Raw genomic sequence first — 18,436 nt, forward strand, 5'->3', positions numbered from 1 at the left:
GTTTATGAAAGAAAACCACTAAACTTACAGTATACAATTGGGACAATTTTCAGTCTTATAATCAGATATTTTGTGTCGGGATCTCAATGTATACAGAAATTTACGTCGGGACGATTACAAGGCATTTATTTTCACAAGTAAATGAATATCACTTTACACTAATGAAATTGTTCAACAATATACAAAGGAACAAGTTTGACTAAAGGCAGCCAACTTTTAAGAAAATACATCACATACAATAAAGGTAAAAAGGCTAGTCGACATATTTGAACTAGAACGGGTTAGCATCAAGTTAACCACATTCTCTAAGCAGAGATTGATGTGGAAACTGTCATAAAGCCAGAAAAAGCTCAAATATGGTACGACCTTGCGCTTTTATCAGTAGAGAAAATTAAAGCCAGTAGTATGCATTAAATACTACATAGGTGGTCCGACGGATTGTATTGTCTTTGTCGAATCTCGAAGTTTTACGTGATTGTCAATTATGTGAAGAAGTTCTTCTGGTTGAGGGATACGGTTTGTGTACAATTTCGACCAGATTGGGATATCTGAAAATCAAATCAACATAACTGGACTTTCAGTAGGAAAAAATGAATTTGATTATATATTTAGCTAGAATGCTTTTAGTCCCTTTAAATACGTGCAAAAGGAATCATCGTCAATGAATGTCACCTCTGAATGCTGAAAATTAGCATTACAATGCCTTAACCAGTTGAAAGATTTATTAAATGAATAACAGCTATTCATCTCGTATGAAAAATGTGAAATTGAATAAAATTTAAGTATTTGACTAGTGATACGGGGTTTTTCGAGTTATTATTTCCAAAACGCCAGTGAAATTTCCTAGACATCTTGTTTCCGGGATCCAGAAAACAACCAACCAAAGAAGGAAAATATCACCACTTAAATTCCCAGTATAATTTTTGGAAGGCTAATGTTACGAGAGAAGTTAATAAAGGATATGTAACACTGAGTGAATATACAAATATATGAAGATAATTATCAGGTGACACTGAAGTCTATGATTGGATTTGGATAGAACAAGGTTCTTTTAATCAAGCTATCGGTGCTTTATAATCCTGGTTTAGAATACAACACGTTCTAGCTGGCGATTTATAAGATTAGGTCGCATTGCAAGATAACGTTTTGATTAGTTATATTCACTGACGTTACAGTGAACATTAGGATGTAGAAGACATTAAAGAGGAGGAATGTATTTGTAAAATCTCAGAGAATGAATTTGAAGCAAATCCAATGTTCATTTTAAATGTCTCACATCAACTCGGCGCCCAAATACTGTGAGACTATTCGATCAAATTCAGACGAAATTACTTGTATATCCAGAAGGTATGTTATTGATATAAATCATTAGGAATTCTCTTCAAGTAAATAAAAGCGAATATATTGTGGGTCCGCTTTCATTATGAAACTAACCGTAGGAAGTAAGAATGATTATTTGAGGACAGAAGTACTAGTGATAATAATAAGAAATAGTCGGATGAATTAAAGATATCCTTTGAAAGTGAGAAGTACGTCGAAAAGTGGGAAAATAAACATTAAAACAATGATCATTGAAGGTATCACTACCAAGGTTTGACTTCGTAATTTCGAACTAATTGAGCATTGTGTAGGTTGTTATAGATAAATAATATATCCGTAATATTCCAATAAGTAGAAATATGAGATTTTCTGACGTTTCGTGACAGTGTAAGCCGAATCAAAATTGATTTGGTTGTTTTTTCTCTGAAGAAGCAGCTTACAATGAGTTACGAAACACCGGATAATCTTATGTTTCTATTCATTGGGAAATTGCGCAACACTGAAGGAGAAGCTGTGTTAAAAACCAAAGCTTAAACACGCAAATTGTGAAAATCAAATGGGGTAAGACGCACTTATTGCTGACTTAGTAATTTGTTGCTTCACAAAAGAAAGTAGAGCAACGGCGTTATTAACATATCCGGCACAAATGTCCGTGTGTCACTTTTATATAATTATTCTGAATCCTACTTATTGTGTAAAAAATAACCCACATTACTTCACCATAAAAATCGATTTAAGCAAAGCAAAATATGATCGCATCATATGTTGTAGACGTGACTTCCTTACTGTTATAACCCAGCTATTCTTATTGCTTAGCATTCTCGGACACCGATTCACTCGACAAGTCCCCCAAATCAGAACACGGTTGAACAGGAAAAGAGATTATATTCCAAATAACGAGGTTAGATGGAAGTAAGTGCAATAGGGAAAACGTTAATATATTTAAAGTTTTTTCACATGAGGTTTTTTGTGTTCACTAAGTATTGACTAGCGCTGATTGGTTAAGAATTAGCCAATCAGCGTGCGCCAAGGCGATCGTGCATTGAGCATGCTTTAATCCAGTCTATGTCCCACTAACACATACACACTAGACGCTTGCATTCATTTGATATTTACACCGAAAGTAGAGGTATTGATAATATAATCTGTTAAGGATAATTAATCGATGAATTCCTTAAAGTACGATAAAGTGTTTAACTAACATGTTCATGTCTGTCACTGGCAGTTAGGAATGTTTTTTCAAGGTAGTTTGTGCAAACATTACGTGGAACGTGGTTGGTCACGTCTATGTAAATCATTTACCAAGAATAGATTTGTGTACTTGGCTTTGAGCTACCAATCGAGATATACTGACTGGGACAATCGTTCCTTAAGGTCCTACCATGCCAGACAAGTTGGTTGAAGAACAGTGAAACTAAATGCATCAAACCCAAGGTCCGAAGGCGAAGTCGTACTGCTGACTATACGGAGGTGTGACGGCAATAACGTGTTTCCTTCAGACAACCAGCATAACAGCGGTGCTGCCTCCTTACAAGGAGGGGTGGGGTTAAAAAAAGGTCGACCCTAAAAATGCACATCTCACCTTATCCCACGGATATCCGTCTCCGACTGTAAGGTCCCAACAAGTACGGAGCTAGCAAAAAAATTACTCATAAACAGGTCGTGTGTGACCGACCTCAAGTAGTTGTCCCTTGGGCACTGCGGTCACGCTCTCAGGTCACTAAGACCACCTTTAATCCAATGTCCTTTTCAGGTACCACCAGAGGAATCCTTCCACGGTGTGGGCAACCGGGAAGTGATAACTGCCTTCATACTTCTAACAGCACTCAGGATCACTGTATTCATAATCAATCTCCCTCGTAATTCCTATTATTCCTCCTACATCGACTTTCAACACTAAACTCCCTCTTTTGGCTTTATCCTCAAGTGTCACCATAGCCAACGATCCTCGTGCTCAAAACACTGTCCCAGGTCTACTGAAACCTCGCTCCAAGCTACACATTGGAGCGTTCAACGTACGCACCGTGTCGAATCGGCCGGCAGGTCTCCTTGGCTAGAACCCTAGAATCTCGTACCACTGATGTATGCTCTGTCTCCGAAACAGTATCCTAGTGTGCTCATTCACTTACCCTCACCCCGCCAAAACAGAGAGCCGACGAGATACACCGTCCGTGTATCTGGTGACCTGATATCTAGTTCTCGTGGGCTGGCAGGTGTAGGCATAGCACTAAGCATGAGGGCGGAACAAACACTATTAGAATGGATCCCCGTTAACAGTCGTTTATGTGCTGTTCGGCTAAACGGCTCCGTAAGAACTCGGAAGGGTAGGGACACACGTCGTTTCTGCCTACGCTCCCACTGACTTCAGCCCGGATGAAGTGAAAGGTGACTTTTACAGAAAGCTTTCTGAACTTCTTCAAAAAGCTAGACTCTCAGACATAGTACTAGTAGCAGGTGACTTTAATGCCCAAGTAGGTAACTTAAACCAAACAGAAAGACATTTAGGTGGGTATTTTAGTATCCCGGCTCTATTAGTGACCTATCAGTGATTTAGACCAAAAATCAGTGGATTTCTACTATTGCACTCACAGATTCTCGTAAACTCATCCCATCAGGCTTTGAACACGATGAAGAGCGAAAACAAATCAGATCTAGGTTAAGCAAAAGTCTAAGGAACGACCGTGAGCAGTGGTGGGCAACGAAAGCAAAAGAGATGGAAAAGACGGCAGCTGTAGGTAATACAAGACAGCTCTACAGACTAATAAAAGAAACTGGAATTAATAAGTCAAGTGTAAGTGAAGCTATCTCGGAAAAAGACGACGTTTAGAACGATGGGCGGAATATTTTAAGCAGTTCAGCTGGCCTTCAGCTACTCTACAACTACCCACCATTTCCAGAAAGCGTTAACGAAAGATTGAAGTAGGTCCCCCGACTCTAGATGAAGTTCAAAAGGCTATAGTTGATCTGAAACGAGGAAGAGTAGCTGGTCCAGATAGACTGGCTCCAGATGTATTTAAGGATGGTGACCCAACTTTAGCGATTAGGTTGACTAATATTATAACTAAAATCTGGGAGTTAGACGTAATTCCATCTGATTGATCACAATCACTGATTGTCCCAATATATAAGAAAAGGTCAAAATCATCCTGTAATAGCCACAGAGGGATTAGTTTGACTAATATAGCATCTAAAATACTAGCCTCGATAATTATCGGACGCCTAAGACTCGTGAACTGTAAACACGAGAGAATCAAGCTGGCTTCAGTCCTGGTTGTGGCTGCATCGACCACATATTCACCATTCGTCAGGTTTTAGAACATAGGCATACTTATCGGCGTCCGACAATGGTGGTCTTTCTTGACTTAAAAGCAGCATTTGACTTCGTAGACCGCGAGGTTCTGTGGCATTGTCTGTCATTGAAAGGCGTACCTCAGAAGTACATAAACCTTGTGAAGACTCTTTACTCGAACACTACTAGTCGAGTCAGAGCTTATGGCAAACTGTCATCTGGTTTTGCAACCTCAAATGGTGTCCGTCAAGGCTGTCCACTTTCTCCATTTTTGTTTAACTGCATCATAGACCTACTGATGGAAATAACGTCCTCGTCAACAGAATTTCCGGGCATCGATCTCTCACCAGGTGGTCCACTTATCGACTTAGAATACTCAGATGATATAGTCCTGTTTGGTGAAGACGCTGACAAAATGCATAGTGTTTTGATGGCACTGAGCAACAATGCCAGGATGTTTAGGATGTGTTTCTACCCCTCTAAATGCAAATTGTTGTTTAGGACTGGTCTGCGTCCATACATGAACTAAGGACAAGGAGTGAAGTAGTCGAACGCGTTGACAACTTCACTTATCTTGAAGTCTGATCAGCCCTAGTGGTTTGGTGTCTAACAAAATCTCTGCACAGATTCAGAACGCTCGTTTGGCTTTTGCCAATTTACGTTACCTATGGCGAAGGCGAGATATCCGTCTATAAAAAAAAGGACGAGTATACTGCGTGGCTGTCCGTTCTGTTTTAATTTACGGCAGCGAAACAAGGCCATTTAGAGTAGAAGATATTCGTAAGTTACTAGTATTTGATCACAAACATCCTAGAACTATTGCTCACTCTACTGGGATCACCTGGTAAGTAATAGTGAGGTTAGACACAGGGTATTAGGGAATGATGGTAAACCAGTTGATGAGATTGTGAATCTTCATCGACTGAGATGGTTGGGTCACGTGTTACGTATGCCTGAACACCGATTACCACGATGCGCAATGCAAACCGGTGTTGGGGATGGTTGGAAGAAAGTTAGGGGCGGTCAAACCAAAACGTGGCATCGGTGCTTTAAGTCACTAACTTCTAGTCTGAGCCATGTTGGAAGATGCAGACTATTGGTTGGGGTCCGCGTGACCATCGTAACCAATGGTTGAAGACTCTGGGTGATATGGCTCAGAATCTATCACAATGGCATCGGTGTAAACACTTTGTCTTCCCTTAAGCCGTGAAATTAAATTTGTTTTATATCTTTCTTTCCACGAACTAATTCTTTCTTCCTGCACTATATCCTTATATACAATCTTTCATTTATATAATACTACCATTGAATTAACTACTATGAATTCGCTGTCCATCTTGTTGTATTAATGAGGTATGGCAACTTGGACCGATGCATATATATGCCTTGTCCTACGTTGTAGCTGACTGACCGACTGATTTGTAGATTGCATCCAAATGTATGAACTTGTGTGTAGTTGTTAGGTCGAATAAGGATATTCCTACTGCTTCACAAGTGAAACAATGAAAAATACTGTGTCAGAGTTTAGAAACACTTTCTAAGACAAGAAATGGTATCATTAAATAAGGTATTGGTTTCGTCTCAATATTTCTCTTTTTGAAGACCTTGTCTACATTCAGGTTACTCCTTTACTACTGAATCCAACGAAATACATATTACTTACAACTTGATAATTTTTCCCGAATTTAGTTCTTCCATTTCGACATAGCAAATACTAAGACCCAAGACAAATTTTTTTTTAAAAAACAGTAGGTGCGGTCAGAAATGTGCAATTGACTTGCAAAAGTAATCTGATACTCACCATCTAAGTATATTTCAAAAGCGCCTGTAGATAGCAACTGTCCTTCAATAATATTTCCAAGTAGAAACGTCATCAGACAGAAAGAAACCTGAAGACAAATAAATTGATGTTGAACTGTATTTTTTATGAAACCGAACAATAATAGATATATTTTAATGCATAAAACATTAACAAGTGTTTCTATTTCATATGAACGTTTGACCAACAATTCACTTGTACATTAGACGATTGAAAATCAGGTTGACAATACGTCGAACCAAAATGTAATCGTAAAAAGATGCTGAGTGTAGACAGTTATTCAAAATCATAATCATGTGTATCGATCTCACTTTCCGAACTATATATCCAAATTTATTGAGTTGACTGATCGTACTAGTACGTTAAAAAACGGGATTTAATAGATGAGGTTCCTATCAAAACATAATAAACTGGAGCTCTTAATACGCTATTAATTATTGGGAAGTGTATATCACTCGTGACACAAGTTGAATGCGTTACAAACACATGGATAAGGATTATTTTCCAAATTACTTTCAGACTACGGTACAAGTACGGCATGCGCAGCTCGTAGTGTAGAATCCATTCGGAGTGATAATAGAAGCTACAAACAGAACGTGATCTCATGTCACTAAAAAATACCAATGGGTCCTAAAAAATAAGTGCAACGGGTTTTAGCGATTCATTTACAGTTTAATTTATTTGCACAGCACAGAGTACAATAGTTTTTACCTTCATAAAAATCTAAGTCTGTGAGGGAGCTAAGTCAGCCAGGTATGTTATATACAAAAAATATGGACTTAAGCTACTTTTAACTCACTTTATTTTGCATGGCATATGAGACAAAGTTAGGAGTAGGGTAACCAAGATATCCAAAGGGGTCGAAATTAAACACAGTCATAAGAATAACGGAATATTTGAGGAATTGTAAGGATTTTGCCAAGTGAGCTCGCCAGGCGGGTGGAGGATACGTATCGCCTTCTATAATAAAAGACGGATATTTTTGTAAGACGATCCGTGACATCTCCTCGAACACCCGCCGATATCCTCAGGAAACGCTAAGGAGATTAAGATGAAAATTATCAGACTTACCAAAACATGAACTGAAGTGTAGGAAGTGGGTTTGTTGGTTTCTTTAGAGTTGGTATGATTTTCTCTGAATTGCTGATGCTTTTTAATCCCCAGAAATCAAACCAGGTTAAGATGGCGCAACCGAAAAAAACCACAGTCCACATTCCTGTATTGGCCATAACTAGTATAGTGTCAGCAAGCATAAATTTGAAAAATATCAACAGTTTAGCTTTGATGAAGATCATTTGTACTAGGTTTTCTGTGCAATTCATACTTGAATATCTTTCGTATATAATGGCGAAGTATACGAATAAATATCCTTAGTTTTATTAATTCGACTTACCCTCGGTAAACAAATGGGCAGAATAGCTGAGTAACTACAAAGCATGTGATAAATACCCCAAATAATTCCGTCCACAAACTTAATCAAAAGACCTTTCTTTTAACCCTGATAAGTTGGGAATTTATAAGACATTGTCTAGAATAGGGGTCAATGGTGACCTGTTGTATTTTTTCACAATAATTAAGATATTTCGTTATTTAGTAAGGACACATTTTGGATCTATTTTGGCAAACATTTAAAAAATCTACTGTAATAAATATATTTTGCAATCAATAATTAACGCGGTGCAAATCCTCAAGTCAAATATTTGATTGATGGACTTCTCTTAACACTAAGGACGTTAGCTTTAAGTGCTAACTCCCTGAGGCATTACTACAGCTCACTAGATATGTAGTTATGACTGTATAAACGTTATAATCACTGTCTAGAAGAGAAAATTGTAACTAGTTGTAATAGCTGCTACCCTATAGGGTAGAAACCTACGTATATCACAACATGCATCCTATAACACCTTGAACTACTAACCTCGTGACCAGAATATGATGTTAATGAAAAGCGATATAGTCAACAATGACTTTAAGTTTAATCAACACCAATAACCTTGCGGGAAGTTGACTAAATTTCTGTACCACTAAAGCCGCCAAAACCAAAACGCAGGACAACCTTCAGTACAAAATTCAATAAACTAAAGATCAGCTAAAGTAAAATAGGATAACTCTTGTCATAGATATTTATTCCATATTTCATTCGCTTTATAATTCGGATGTTGGATATTCGAAAATTTTTGTGCATGTGTTTCACTGTGTTGGCGAATTTGTTTGTTAAGAAATTAGCTGATTTTGCTAGCTTTAAATGTCACTACTGGTTAAACGTCCCTGTCAGATATAGTACACGTTCTCTGTACAGCTCGGTGGGAAGCAGTTCTATTCCTCTTTATAGCTACTTTAGCAACATTATATCCTTCTTCCTCTGTTTGCTCTCTAACATACTTTTCGCCCGTCCATCAATACTGCAGGGCCAGCGAAATGTCACTAAGTCCTAGCCAAATCATCCGGAAGTCGGGTCATTGAATATCGAGCAAATCATCGATCCTCGTCAAGGTCAGGGACAACCAACGAGCATCACTTAGTCGAATGCCATGGACTGGCCCATGCGGCAGAGGTCTCACTTTCGCTTGTATCTACTTTAACCAATATATTTCTGCAATAACTTCCTCTCTGTTGTACAGTCTTTAAAGTATCTATGGTACCTTGATACATCAATAGTGTAGTCCACGTAAGGTGCTGACCACGAGGTGTGACTTCGACGTTAGCTAGTTTGTCACACCATTCACGTCTAACTCAAGTAGGCCTCCAATCATTTCCGACATAGATCATCTACGTTGGTGATCTACAGCCGTTTTTATTCAGTTATAGAATTCTCATTTTAATATAGGACATCACGCTCAAAGAAAAGAATGAACAATCAGCCTTCATAAAGTCTTTGAATAATGGATAAACCCGTGGATATAAATAACTCCTCAAAATGAATAGTTTCATAGGTAGTTGGCACTGGTGGTGACCTTGTCAGTTCGAATAAACACCGAATGGGTAGATAAGCTCGATAAAACATCCGCTCTAGATAGTTTCATTTTGATGTGGAATAGTTTTCTTATTGGAGCTAGTTAGCTGAAACGTCTCACATAATAGTGATCCCATATACAACTAGCAACATATTTTACCAGCCATCACCTACTACTTCTTTATTTGTCCTATAGTTCTTAATTAGGACAGACAGCATACATGTTCTTGTCAAACTTTATAAAGCCTAACTACAGCGTGGTGTGCAACATGTGCAATGCTGATTGGTGAAATTAAATATTATAGTGATTTATCACTTTGTTCATATCTTAACAGGTGATTTAAACATCTTGGTACAAAGCTACATCTAAGTAAGCATAATTTAGGGTTAAGGCATGAGGTATTATGCAAAAAACACGTACTAGCTTTGTTGTGATAAAAATTTCTAAACACTGAAATCGTTTTGACTAGTATAGTAATGTAGCGGTAAATAAATCCTCAAAATAAATAGCTCTGTAAGTTTAGGGTCGATTCGTGAAGTCGGTCGTTAGGATTTGCTGGGAGAACGCTAACTTCTGCGCAAGTGTCGACGAGGTAGCGAACTCTCGTTGTCACATCTGTGACGTATAACAGACGGCTATGTTCGCCGGCTACGGTTGCCGTTATCGCGTGCCGGCTTGGAAGTTTCCCGAGTTGTTTTTCGAGTCACTCGGTTTCGTGTTGGGAAAATTGCAGGGTTTTCTGCAATTTCTGGAAAACTTTCCATACTGGTTATGATACCAGCACCAGTCGGGGTTATCTGTCTCTCGTGGTCTAGAGACAGATCGCTTACGAGAAATGCTTCTACGTGGTGTGCGCGATCTCTTACGGTCGGTACGAAGACTAAGATAACGCGTGAGTGTGTGACATAACTCGGTTATATCATTCTGAGTCGTTTGAGGTTTTTCTTTGACTGAAAACACCTCGGTAGTAGGTTTCGTAATTTCTAAAATGCGGTCGGCAGATGCAGCTATCTCGTCTAAGGCGTTGTTCTGAAACGAGACCAGAACTGCTTGCGCCTGTTGGGGGAGTTTTGACAAGAAGAGTTGTTTGAATAGACCTTCGTCGAAAGTTCCTGGGCCTATTACCTCTCTCATCCGTTGCAACATGTCCGTCGCAGAACCGTGTTGCAGGTCGATGTTATTGAAGAGTTGATCTAACCTTTGTCGATCGGTTAGGTCTCCTCGTTTAAGAATCGAGCGTTTTAAGATTTCGTAAGGATCGGAAACATCACTAGTAAACATACTAGGTGTTACGTACCTGTTGAATTCGCGCGGTAGTACCTTGACTACTGCGAGGAATTGTGCACGTGTGTCGACCACGCCGTGCTCGTGGAAGTCGGCTTCTGCGTGGCAGAACCAGGCTTCGATGTTGTCGGGCCAGAAAGGCATCAGTTGAAACGAAGGCGGGGACAAAGTCTTAAGCTTGAGTACTTTAGGTGTCTGTTCAGTCATGATGAAGTATGAAGTACGATAATGAACGAGGGGAAAAATATATATCCAAGAAAAAACACGAAAAAAAATCACAATGTTTAAAAAAAATAAAAAATAAGGCGATGATATATAAAAATCCCAAAAAGGAACAGACTCACAGTTGCAAATAGGTGTACCAGGTCACGACGGTCTCACCAATGATGGTGTCACAGGTATTCAGTGTTTGACAACGCTTCTACCAGTAACACCTTCTAATATATTTCGTTCCCACCAAGAGAAATCGAAAGACAGAGTCGAGGAGATCGGAAGAGTATATTTGGCGATGACCAATATATCGGAATTCTCTGATCTAATCTGGCTAGCGATTGTGGTTGATGTTGAGCACGGCGTTACCACACGTGATCTGGTGCGGATGCCTGACCAAGCGCCTTCAGCTAGATGAGTCCACTAAAACATATGGTTAGCATCCAATGTTGAAAACTTACAGAGCTATTTATTTTGGGGATTTATTTACCGCTACAGTAATGACACCTCTTGGTCGCTTCCACTATAAAATGTTATTTCATATTCAATGATAGGTTTGGAGATTATACTGAAGATATACTCCCGATGACTTGTGTTAACCACTAACCAATAAAGTATTCTTCTAGATTCCTGAAAGGTCAGAATATGAAACAAACTTTTCTATATTCGAAAATCACAACCGATCCAGACGTAGTTGAATAGAACTAATTATTTCAAGTTGATGATGAACAAGGTTTGAAGTTTACATCCTCTGTTTTTGAAGGCGGATAGGGTTCTAGCCTGTTGGTGTGGCGATTACACTGTCAATTAGCTGGCTTTTACATGATAAGCAGGCTCTTTTATCCAAAGATTTGGGTTTGTATGTCGTTTGTTGATTTATCTCGAAACTCATCGTGGTGAAACACGTGTGATTTTATTAGCTCAGTTACATACGACAATGAACATGTCTTTGAGTTCTACAAATTGTAAATTTTCAGTTTTGTTTGTATGCATTAGATGTGGTAGGGAATATTGTATATAATTACCTAATTGTTGAACTCTTCAGTACGTTTTTTGGCCGCTTTCTTCGTTTGGAACATAATCTCTAAATATCTCATGTATTCCGTTTAGTTAAATTGTATATTCAACTGTTTTTGATTCTCTGCTATTGCGCTTAGAAAATACTCATGATTAAGTAAATTTTTTGTAATAATTAGAAGTAATTAATTTCAGCATGTGAACTAGTAATTTCCAGGAGTGTTCATTTCTTACCCCAGTCGTCACAAATGAATCAATATTTAAGTTAAAGGGAAATATGTCAGTGCATTTAGAGGTAACGAATTTGGAATCCTAATCAAGTACGGAATAATGCACAAAGGAATTGTCAGTTACCACAAACACCAAAAATACTCATATACGGCTGATTATTTTTAGTCTATTTCAAGTTTCACCGCTTGCTTTACACCACTTTTTTCAGTTCTTGAATATTCTAAAGACTTTTTTGAAAAAGTAGTCATTGAGCGGATGTAGTAATTTAGTTTACACTTTGATTACAGGTTGATTTATTTCTTTAAATAATTAGTTTTCAGACTATAATTTATGAACGACCTTTGAACGGTGCTAGAATGACCTTGAGAGTGTCCAGCAGGATTAAATGAGAGTTATAAACCAGTGTGAGGGATGAGAATAGTGATTTACAGTTGATAGCTAAGGTTAGCAATTAGATTTAAAGTTTTCATCACGAACTGACATAATCTATAATGCCGAAAATCTATTTAACCAAATGAATGAGGGAATTTCACGCCAAAACCCGAAACTTGTTACCTGATTAGTCTATCCATAAATTAAAGGCTCACCCATTTATACGCTTACGATTTTTATGTCTTTTTTGTACTATTCATTTTTGTTTTTGTTTTCTTTTTAGCAACGTTACATAATCAACTATCAGCGAGAAAATCTCGACTTCAGAAAAATAAGATTTTAAAGTTGTTTTTAAAAATCTCTACGCAATTTAAATGTATCATACGGAAGTCCCAATTACTTTTATTGGTTGGTTATTTTAATTAAACTCTTATTGTCTAGAAATAAAACACCAATATTCAAGTACATTGCATACATATAAAAAATAATCATATAAAAACACGTAAATCTTCACATAATAGAAATATTAATAGTGAGGTTCACTTAACATCTTCAATAAAAGGTAGTCAAATAAACATCAATTTATAGATTAAAAACCCATTGCTTGTTATGTAAGAAGAAGACAGTAAAAGAAACGATAGAAGAATAATTCACAGAGAATATTCTTCTAGAATAGTATACAATACCGGAGATTAAATGAAAAGAAACCATGTTAAGCACTTACATATCAGTATAATGAATGATATGGAACAATGTTCAAGTACAAGAAGTACCTTGAAGAAGTACATAAAAGTAAATTCATTGCAAAAAAACTTTTTATTTTAGAATAAACTTAGATATTAACTTATTTTTAGAAAAACAAAATAATGTGAATAAATTGTTTGTTTCGTTTAAAAAAAATATGATCGGAACACTAAAGAGAAAGCACTGGTAAACCTTTATGTATAATTTACATCATTAATCATTACAATTTCTATTATTTACATTCATTGTTAATTTGATGATTGATTATTGTATACACTAAAAATTAAATAATAGAAAAGCATATTAACTGTGAATTATCATTTTAATTACACAAGTATCAATATTATGTAATTACTGTATTTAAAGCTTATACAAATCATTGTGAATTATATTGACTACAATGTCTTAGATCTTATTTTTTTTCTAATTGTAATCTCAGTATATAACTAAGATGTATTGTAGAGTAAATGATTCCTTAGAATATGAATTAATGAAATGATATTAGAGGAAAAGTGTTATAACTTATTGGCTAAGTGTTCTATTATTATATGACGTGATGATACCGCCAATTAAAGAACAGTGAATTATAGATCGGATCAATGACGCATAAAACACGTACAAGCAGGCTAGATTCCTTATCGATCTTGCTTACCGCCTAACCCAGCCTGTTAAGTTCAAAACACCAATCTCAACATCTGTGATATCAATCATTTATTTCAAACATACTGGGTTTATATACCAATCACATAAACCACATCATACCATAAAATAGGAGACAACATTTGTACAAGATTTAGTCAAATGTGGTTGTGAATGTGGGAGGTAGTAATTGATAGACTAAGTATAACTCAAGAATGTTAAATCGTATAATAACAGTTGATAGATGAAAATAAAGCTTATGATAAGAGGAACACGAATATGAATAGTTTAGATATTCATCAATTACATGATAAAAATATACGTTTAGTATTTATTCATAAATGGATCCCAAAAGTTACCATTCATTATTCTCATTGAGACATAACAAAAAGGGTATACAATCTTTTCATATTAAAGTATGACTTAGTTAATCTTTCATTATTAGCACGATAATTATAGTATTAATAGTAATAGTAATAATTTATTCACACACGATTTCCGCTAAATACAATTACAGATTTATTTTTCCCTCAATAATTACCTCGTTACATCAACGGTGGTAGAATTCGCCATATATATACCACAGTTACCATAATATGCCTGTAAAATATACTATTTGAGATTCTAAATGAACTAAATATTTTCTTTAAAATATTGGTATGATCTCTGTTAGCCCGCAAATGCCCTGGTACGGCCGAGAGTGGGGAGAGTTCGCTCTCCTTCTCGAAATGCTCTCACATGGCCACGCGTATATAGCCTCTGCCAGGGAAGTCCTACTCACTGCCTTCTCGTGGCAGCGGTGTTCTTCACGAAAATGAGAGGACGAAAAGCGAATGTCCGGCGCTTTAACCGGATTCCAAACCAATGGTGCACATTGGCTCCAGTATCCCGAGGGAACAAATGGAGTATGAACCAATTGTTGGTCACCGGCTTCCATGGGACTGCATCTCCTCACGATGCTCCACTGCCTTGTGGATCAGACCTTCAGGTTGAAGGCTCGGGGAGTGTCCCCCTAAGAAAACCACGTGCTTCGGTTTGGGCACCCGGGCAGTATCACAACCCTCACACATATCGAATGAGATCTGTGTGGTGCATATCTACTTGGTGCCTCCTTGTACCAATGTCTATGTGTTAAAATAAATAAATATGTGTTAGTAGACGTGTTAGATAACAGTGTTTCACCATTGAAAATTCTATTAAGTAGTGATAGTTAACTTATATCCTAATAAAACTGAAGAATATGCATATAAATAATCTTTTTCAGAATGGAGATAACCATATATTTTATGTTAAATAAAATTTAATTATACAAAACTGTTTCGCTCTCCAACAGCTAACACTTTCATTCATTGTTAGTGTCTGATAGTAACTAAGTATATGGTACAAAACAACTAATTGAAATTTCAGTCAGAAGTCGTAGCTTTTTAGGACAACCAAGTGCATCACAATAATAACAAAAATAATAATAATAAATCAAACACTAGGAGATCGTTTACATTATGTCATGGTATGATTGAATTTAACTAAGTAAACTATTAAATAATCGACTTACTGTTTATTTTATTATTTGATTTAAGCTTAGATTGAATCATATGCACATATATCTGAGGAGTCAAATAATGTGAAAACAAAACCTATTTTTCTCCAATTTCTTAAATGATACCCAGTCATGATGAATTCTGTGCAAAGTTTGATAAGAAAACCCTTATCTATTATTTCGAAACATTTTGTTAGTTTAAATGAATATTACTTATTCAGTATTCACTATACGAAAACATATAAACGAGGGCTCATTTCATTCATGTTTGTTTGTTTCAAAAATAATGAAACTATCTGAAGCATATACCTCATTATTGCATTTTCTAAAAATATTATATGACGCAAAATTAAGCTACTCTATCTGTGGTCACTTGAATATACTTTTTTCATTATAAAAATGATCAGGTATATCTACGTAACTCCTTACTTATTCTAAACTAAATCCTTTTTTCGACACTGTGATCATACACGTTACATTCATTCAAAATGTTTGAAGCAAACTATTATGTCCGATGAAACTATGGTCTAGATTTTAAATCATCCTGAAAATGATCATGTAATGTTCATGCTCCTTATTATTTGATTAGTATAAAGACTGTCAAAATAAAAATTGATGCTTAAACAGTAAAACAATTTCGATATATTTGGTAGTTTTAGATAGCTTACTAATTTCTCAAGAATTTTATCCGGTTTTTAAAGTCCGAGTGTAAACCACTTTTGTTATAATAGCGCAGTAATATAATTAAATATCATTATATGTTAGTCTATTATTGACCCATTAATACTGAAGTAATTATTCTCTCATGTGTTTATGATATACATGTTCATTATTCCTGGAAGGATGACTAATCGATGTGCTGAGACAATGAGTTGGGAACAATGTTAATGAAATTCCTCACAATATTAAGAACAAAAGTGTTTACTATTAAATGCATCAATAGTGAAACTAGTTAGTTGGTAATTTATTTTAAATAGACAAAAAAGGAACATATTCTTAATGAATTATGTTTCAGATAGAATATTCATCAGATGGAGTAAGTATTATGTGTAATTTTGCTTCCATATTATGTCATATTCAACATATAATGATGTTGTTTATATCAACCCTTAACGATTTAAGATTCAGATATAGGTATCCTCAACAAAGTCATTCATATGATAAATGCTTGCTGGTCAAACCTTCAGAGTTTTTGACAAAAAGCTAACGGTTAACAACTTGATCTCCATTGTCATAGCAGTATGTTGTAGTTTCGTTTGCAAAACTCTCGGTATGACAACATTGAATGAGTGTTACACTAAAGACTTTTAAATATTTTTTCTCAAAAAAAAAAACACTGAAATAGTTTATAATAATTGGAAGCAGCAATATATTTGACCGTAGAAAGAGGTAAATAAACTTACAACTATTAATCTGTCTATCTGGAGGATGGAAAAGTGTCCAACATCTCGTGTGCTGGGATAGGACAAGAATGCTAATTCACCATCAAATAATGGTGTCCAATAAAACTATCAAGACCAGAATCAATGTGGGATATTCATTAGGCTTTTATTTACCACTATTTGCAAAACAGTCTCTAATCGACGTTTCAACAGTATTAAATTTCACGTTCCTTATGATGTGATTTAACTAGTTATTAAAGTGTTTATGGTTAAAAAACTTGACGGCTAAATCATATCTAACAATTTTTATTTATTCTCGTTGTTATTGTTTTTTTCTAATAGCCGCTTCCTTTCTTATACATTTTTCATTTATACAAATGCTACTAGACTTACTCGGCTGATAGTATTGTGGAACTATTCGCTTCGCCTAAGTTATGAACTATCTTGTTTAATTTCATTTCGATGAAATATATCATATGAATCAGTCAGGTAATTAGTTGTTAATGCCAAAAACCAGATCATTGGTGATCGACGATATTTTCGACGAATCTGCTTATGAGGTATACTACTTAAGTAAATTTGTAGATTCCACCATGCGTCCGAGATGATTCTCCACAATAAAGATGGAAAATTAGCTATACATAAGATAAGCGGTAGAGCAAACCAGAATGTTGGACTTCGGCATAATTTCGTATAACTGCGAAAATTGATGTTGTCAAGTGTTGTTGTACTCTAAATTAAAAACATAGTAATTATTTTGAAATAAAAGATTTTAAATTATTTCTGCAATCGATAATACAAAGATGGATCGTGAGAATTTGTGATGCATAAATGATACTTCACTGGTAAGAAGTGTTTACTATTTAGCCTGATAAACAAAATATGTTATGACAGATTCCGTATAATTTATATAAAGTACATTGAATGTTCCATTTCATTTAAACTATACTTTGATGCTATGTTATTATGCTAACAAATAAACGATATTTCTATATACGATTGATAATGGTACATATAAAATGTTAATGGAAACGGTTTGACTAATAATCGTCTTAATTCATGTCTCCCAACTTAGTCAGCTTCGTAACAGCGATGTACCGTAAGCTAATTTGAACCATAATGCATATTATTCAATAGTATGTTAAAGATTACTAATCATTTCTTGAAGGTCCCTTAGCATGGTAGATTGTAGATGATTACTTATAACACTCATTTCTATTATGGTGATCTTATTCATAAAATCATATTGTTATTATCATTATTATTTGAACATTTACATTTTGTCCCTTAAATTGAACTGTGTTTTTGTAAATGTGCAATAAACAATTGGGTTTTATTCTTCCTTACCTGTCTCTATTAGATAATTTTAAAGGCCGAGTAATGAGTAGTTTTTACTCATATTATCTCTTTTTGAGAAATAAAAATCTCTCTTGTAGAGATTGTGTTTTTTTGCCTTTTTCGTCTTATTCTATATCCATTTTTTAAATATGGTAGACATTTCACTTCATTGCATTAACTTATATTCGGTTATCTAATAGTTATTACAATAAATCTATATCTGTATAGACTTGAACTCCCAACTTGTTTTGTGTTTAGCATCAATCATAAAGAAATTACAATTAACATTGTAATAATGAT

The 18,436-nt window shown here is 35.7% G+C and overlaps 1 protein-coding gene across 1 annotated transcript in view; it reads right to left on the reverse strand.

The window, feature by feature from the left end:
- Window positions 1-13,491: 13,491 nt before the first annotated feature.
- The window catches only part of MS3_00004232 (uncharacterized protein), a 35,957-nt gene continuing 31,012 nt past the window's right edge, over window positions 13,492-18,436 (reverse strand). The window contains exons 8-9 of the mRNA XM_051212122.1: window positions 17,192-17,530; window positions 13,492-13,516 (exon numbers count right to left, since the gene is read on the reverse strand). Coding sequence (XP_051073320.1) covers window positions 17,231-17,530 — 300 coding nt within the window. The 3' untranslated portion in view covers window positions 13,492-13,516; window positions 17,192-17,230. The remainder of the gene's footprint in view (window positions 13,517-17,191; window positions 17,531-18,436) is intronic.

The sequence above is a fragment of the Schistosoma haematobium genome, chromosome 1, assembly GCF_000699445.3.
Source record: "Schistosoma haematobium chromosome 1, whole genome shotgun sequence".
Taxonomy (NCBI): Eukaryota; Metazoa; Platyhelminthes; class Trematoda; order Strigeidida; family Schistosomatidae; genus Schistosoma; species Schistosoma haematobium.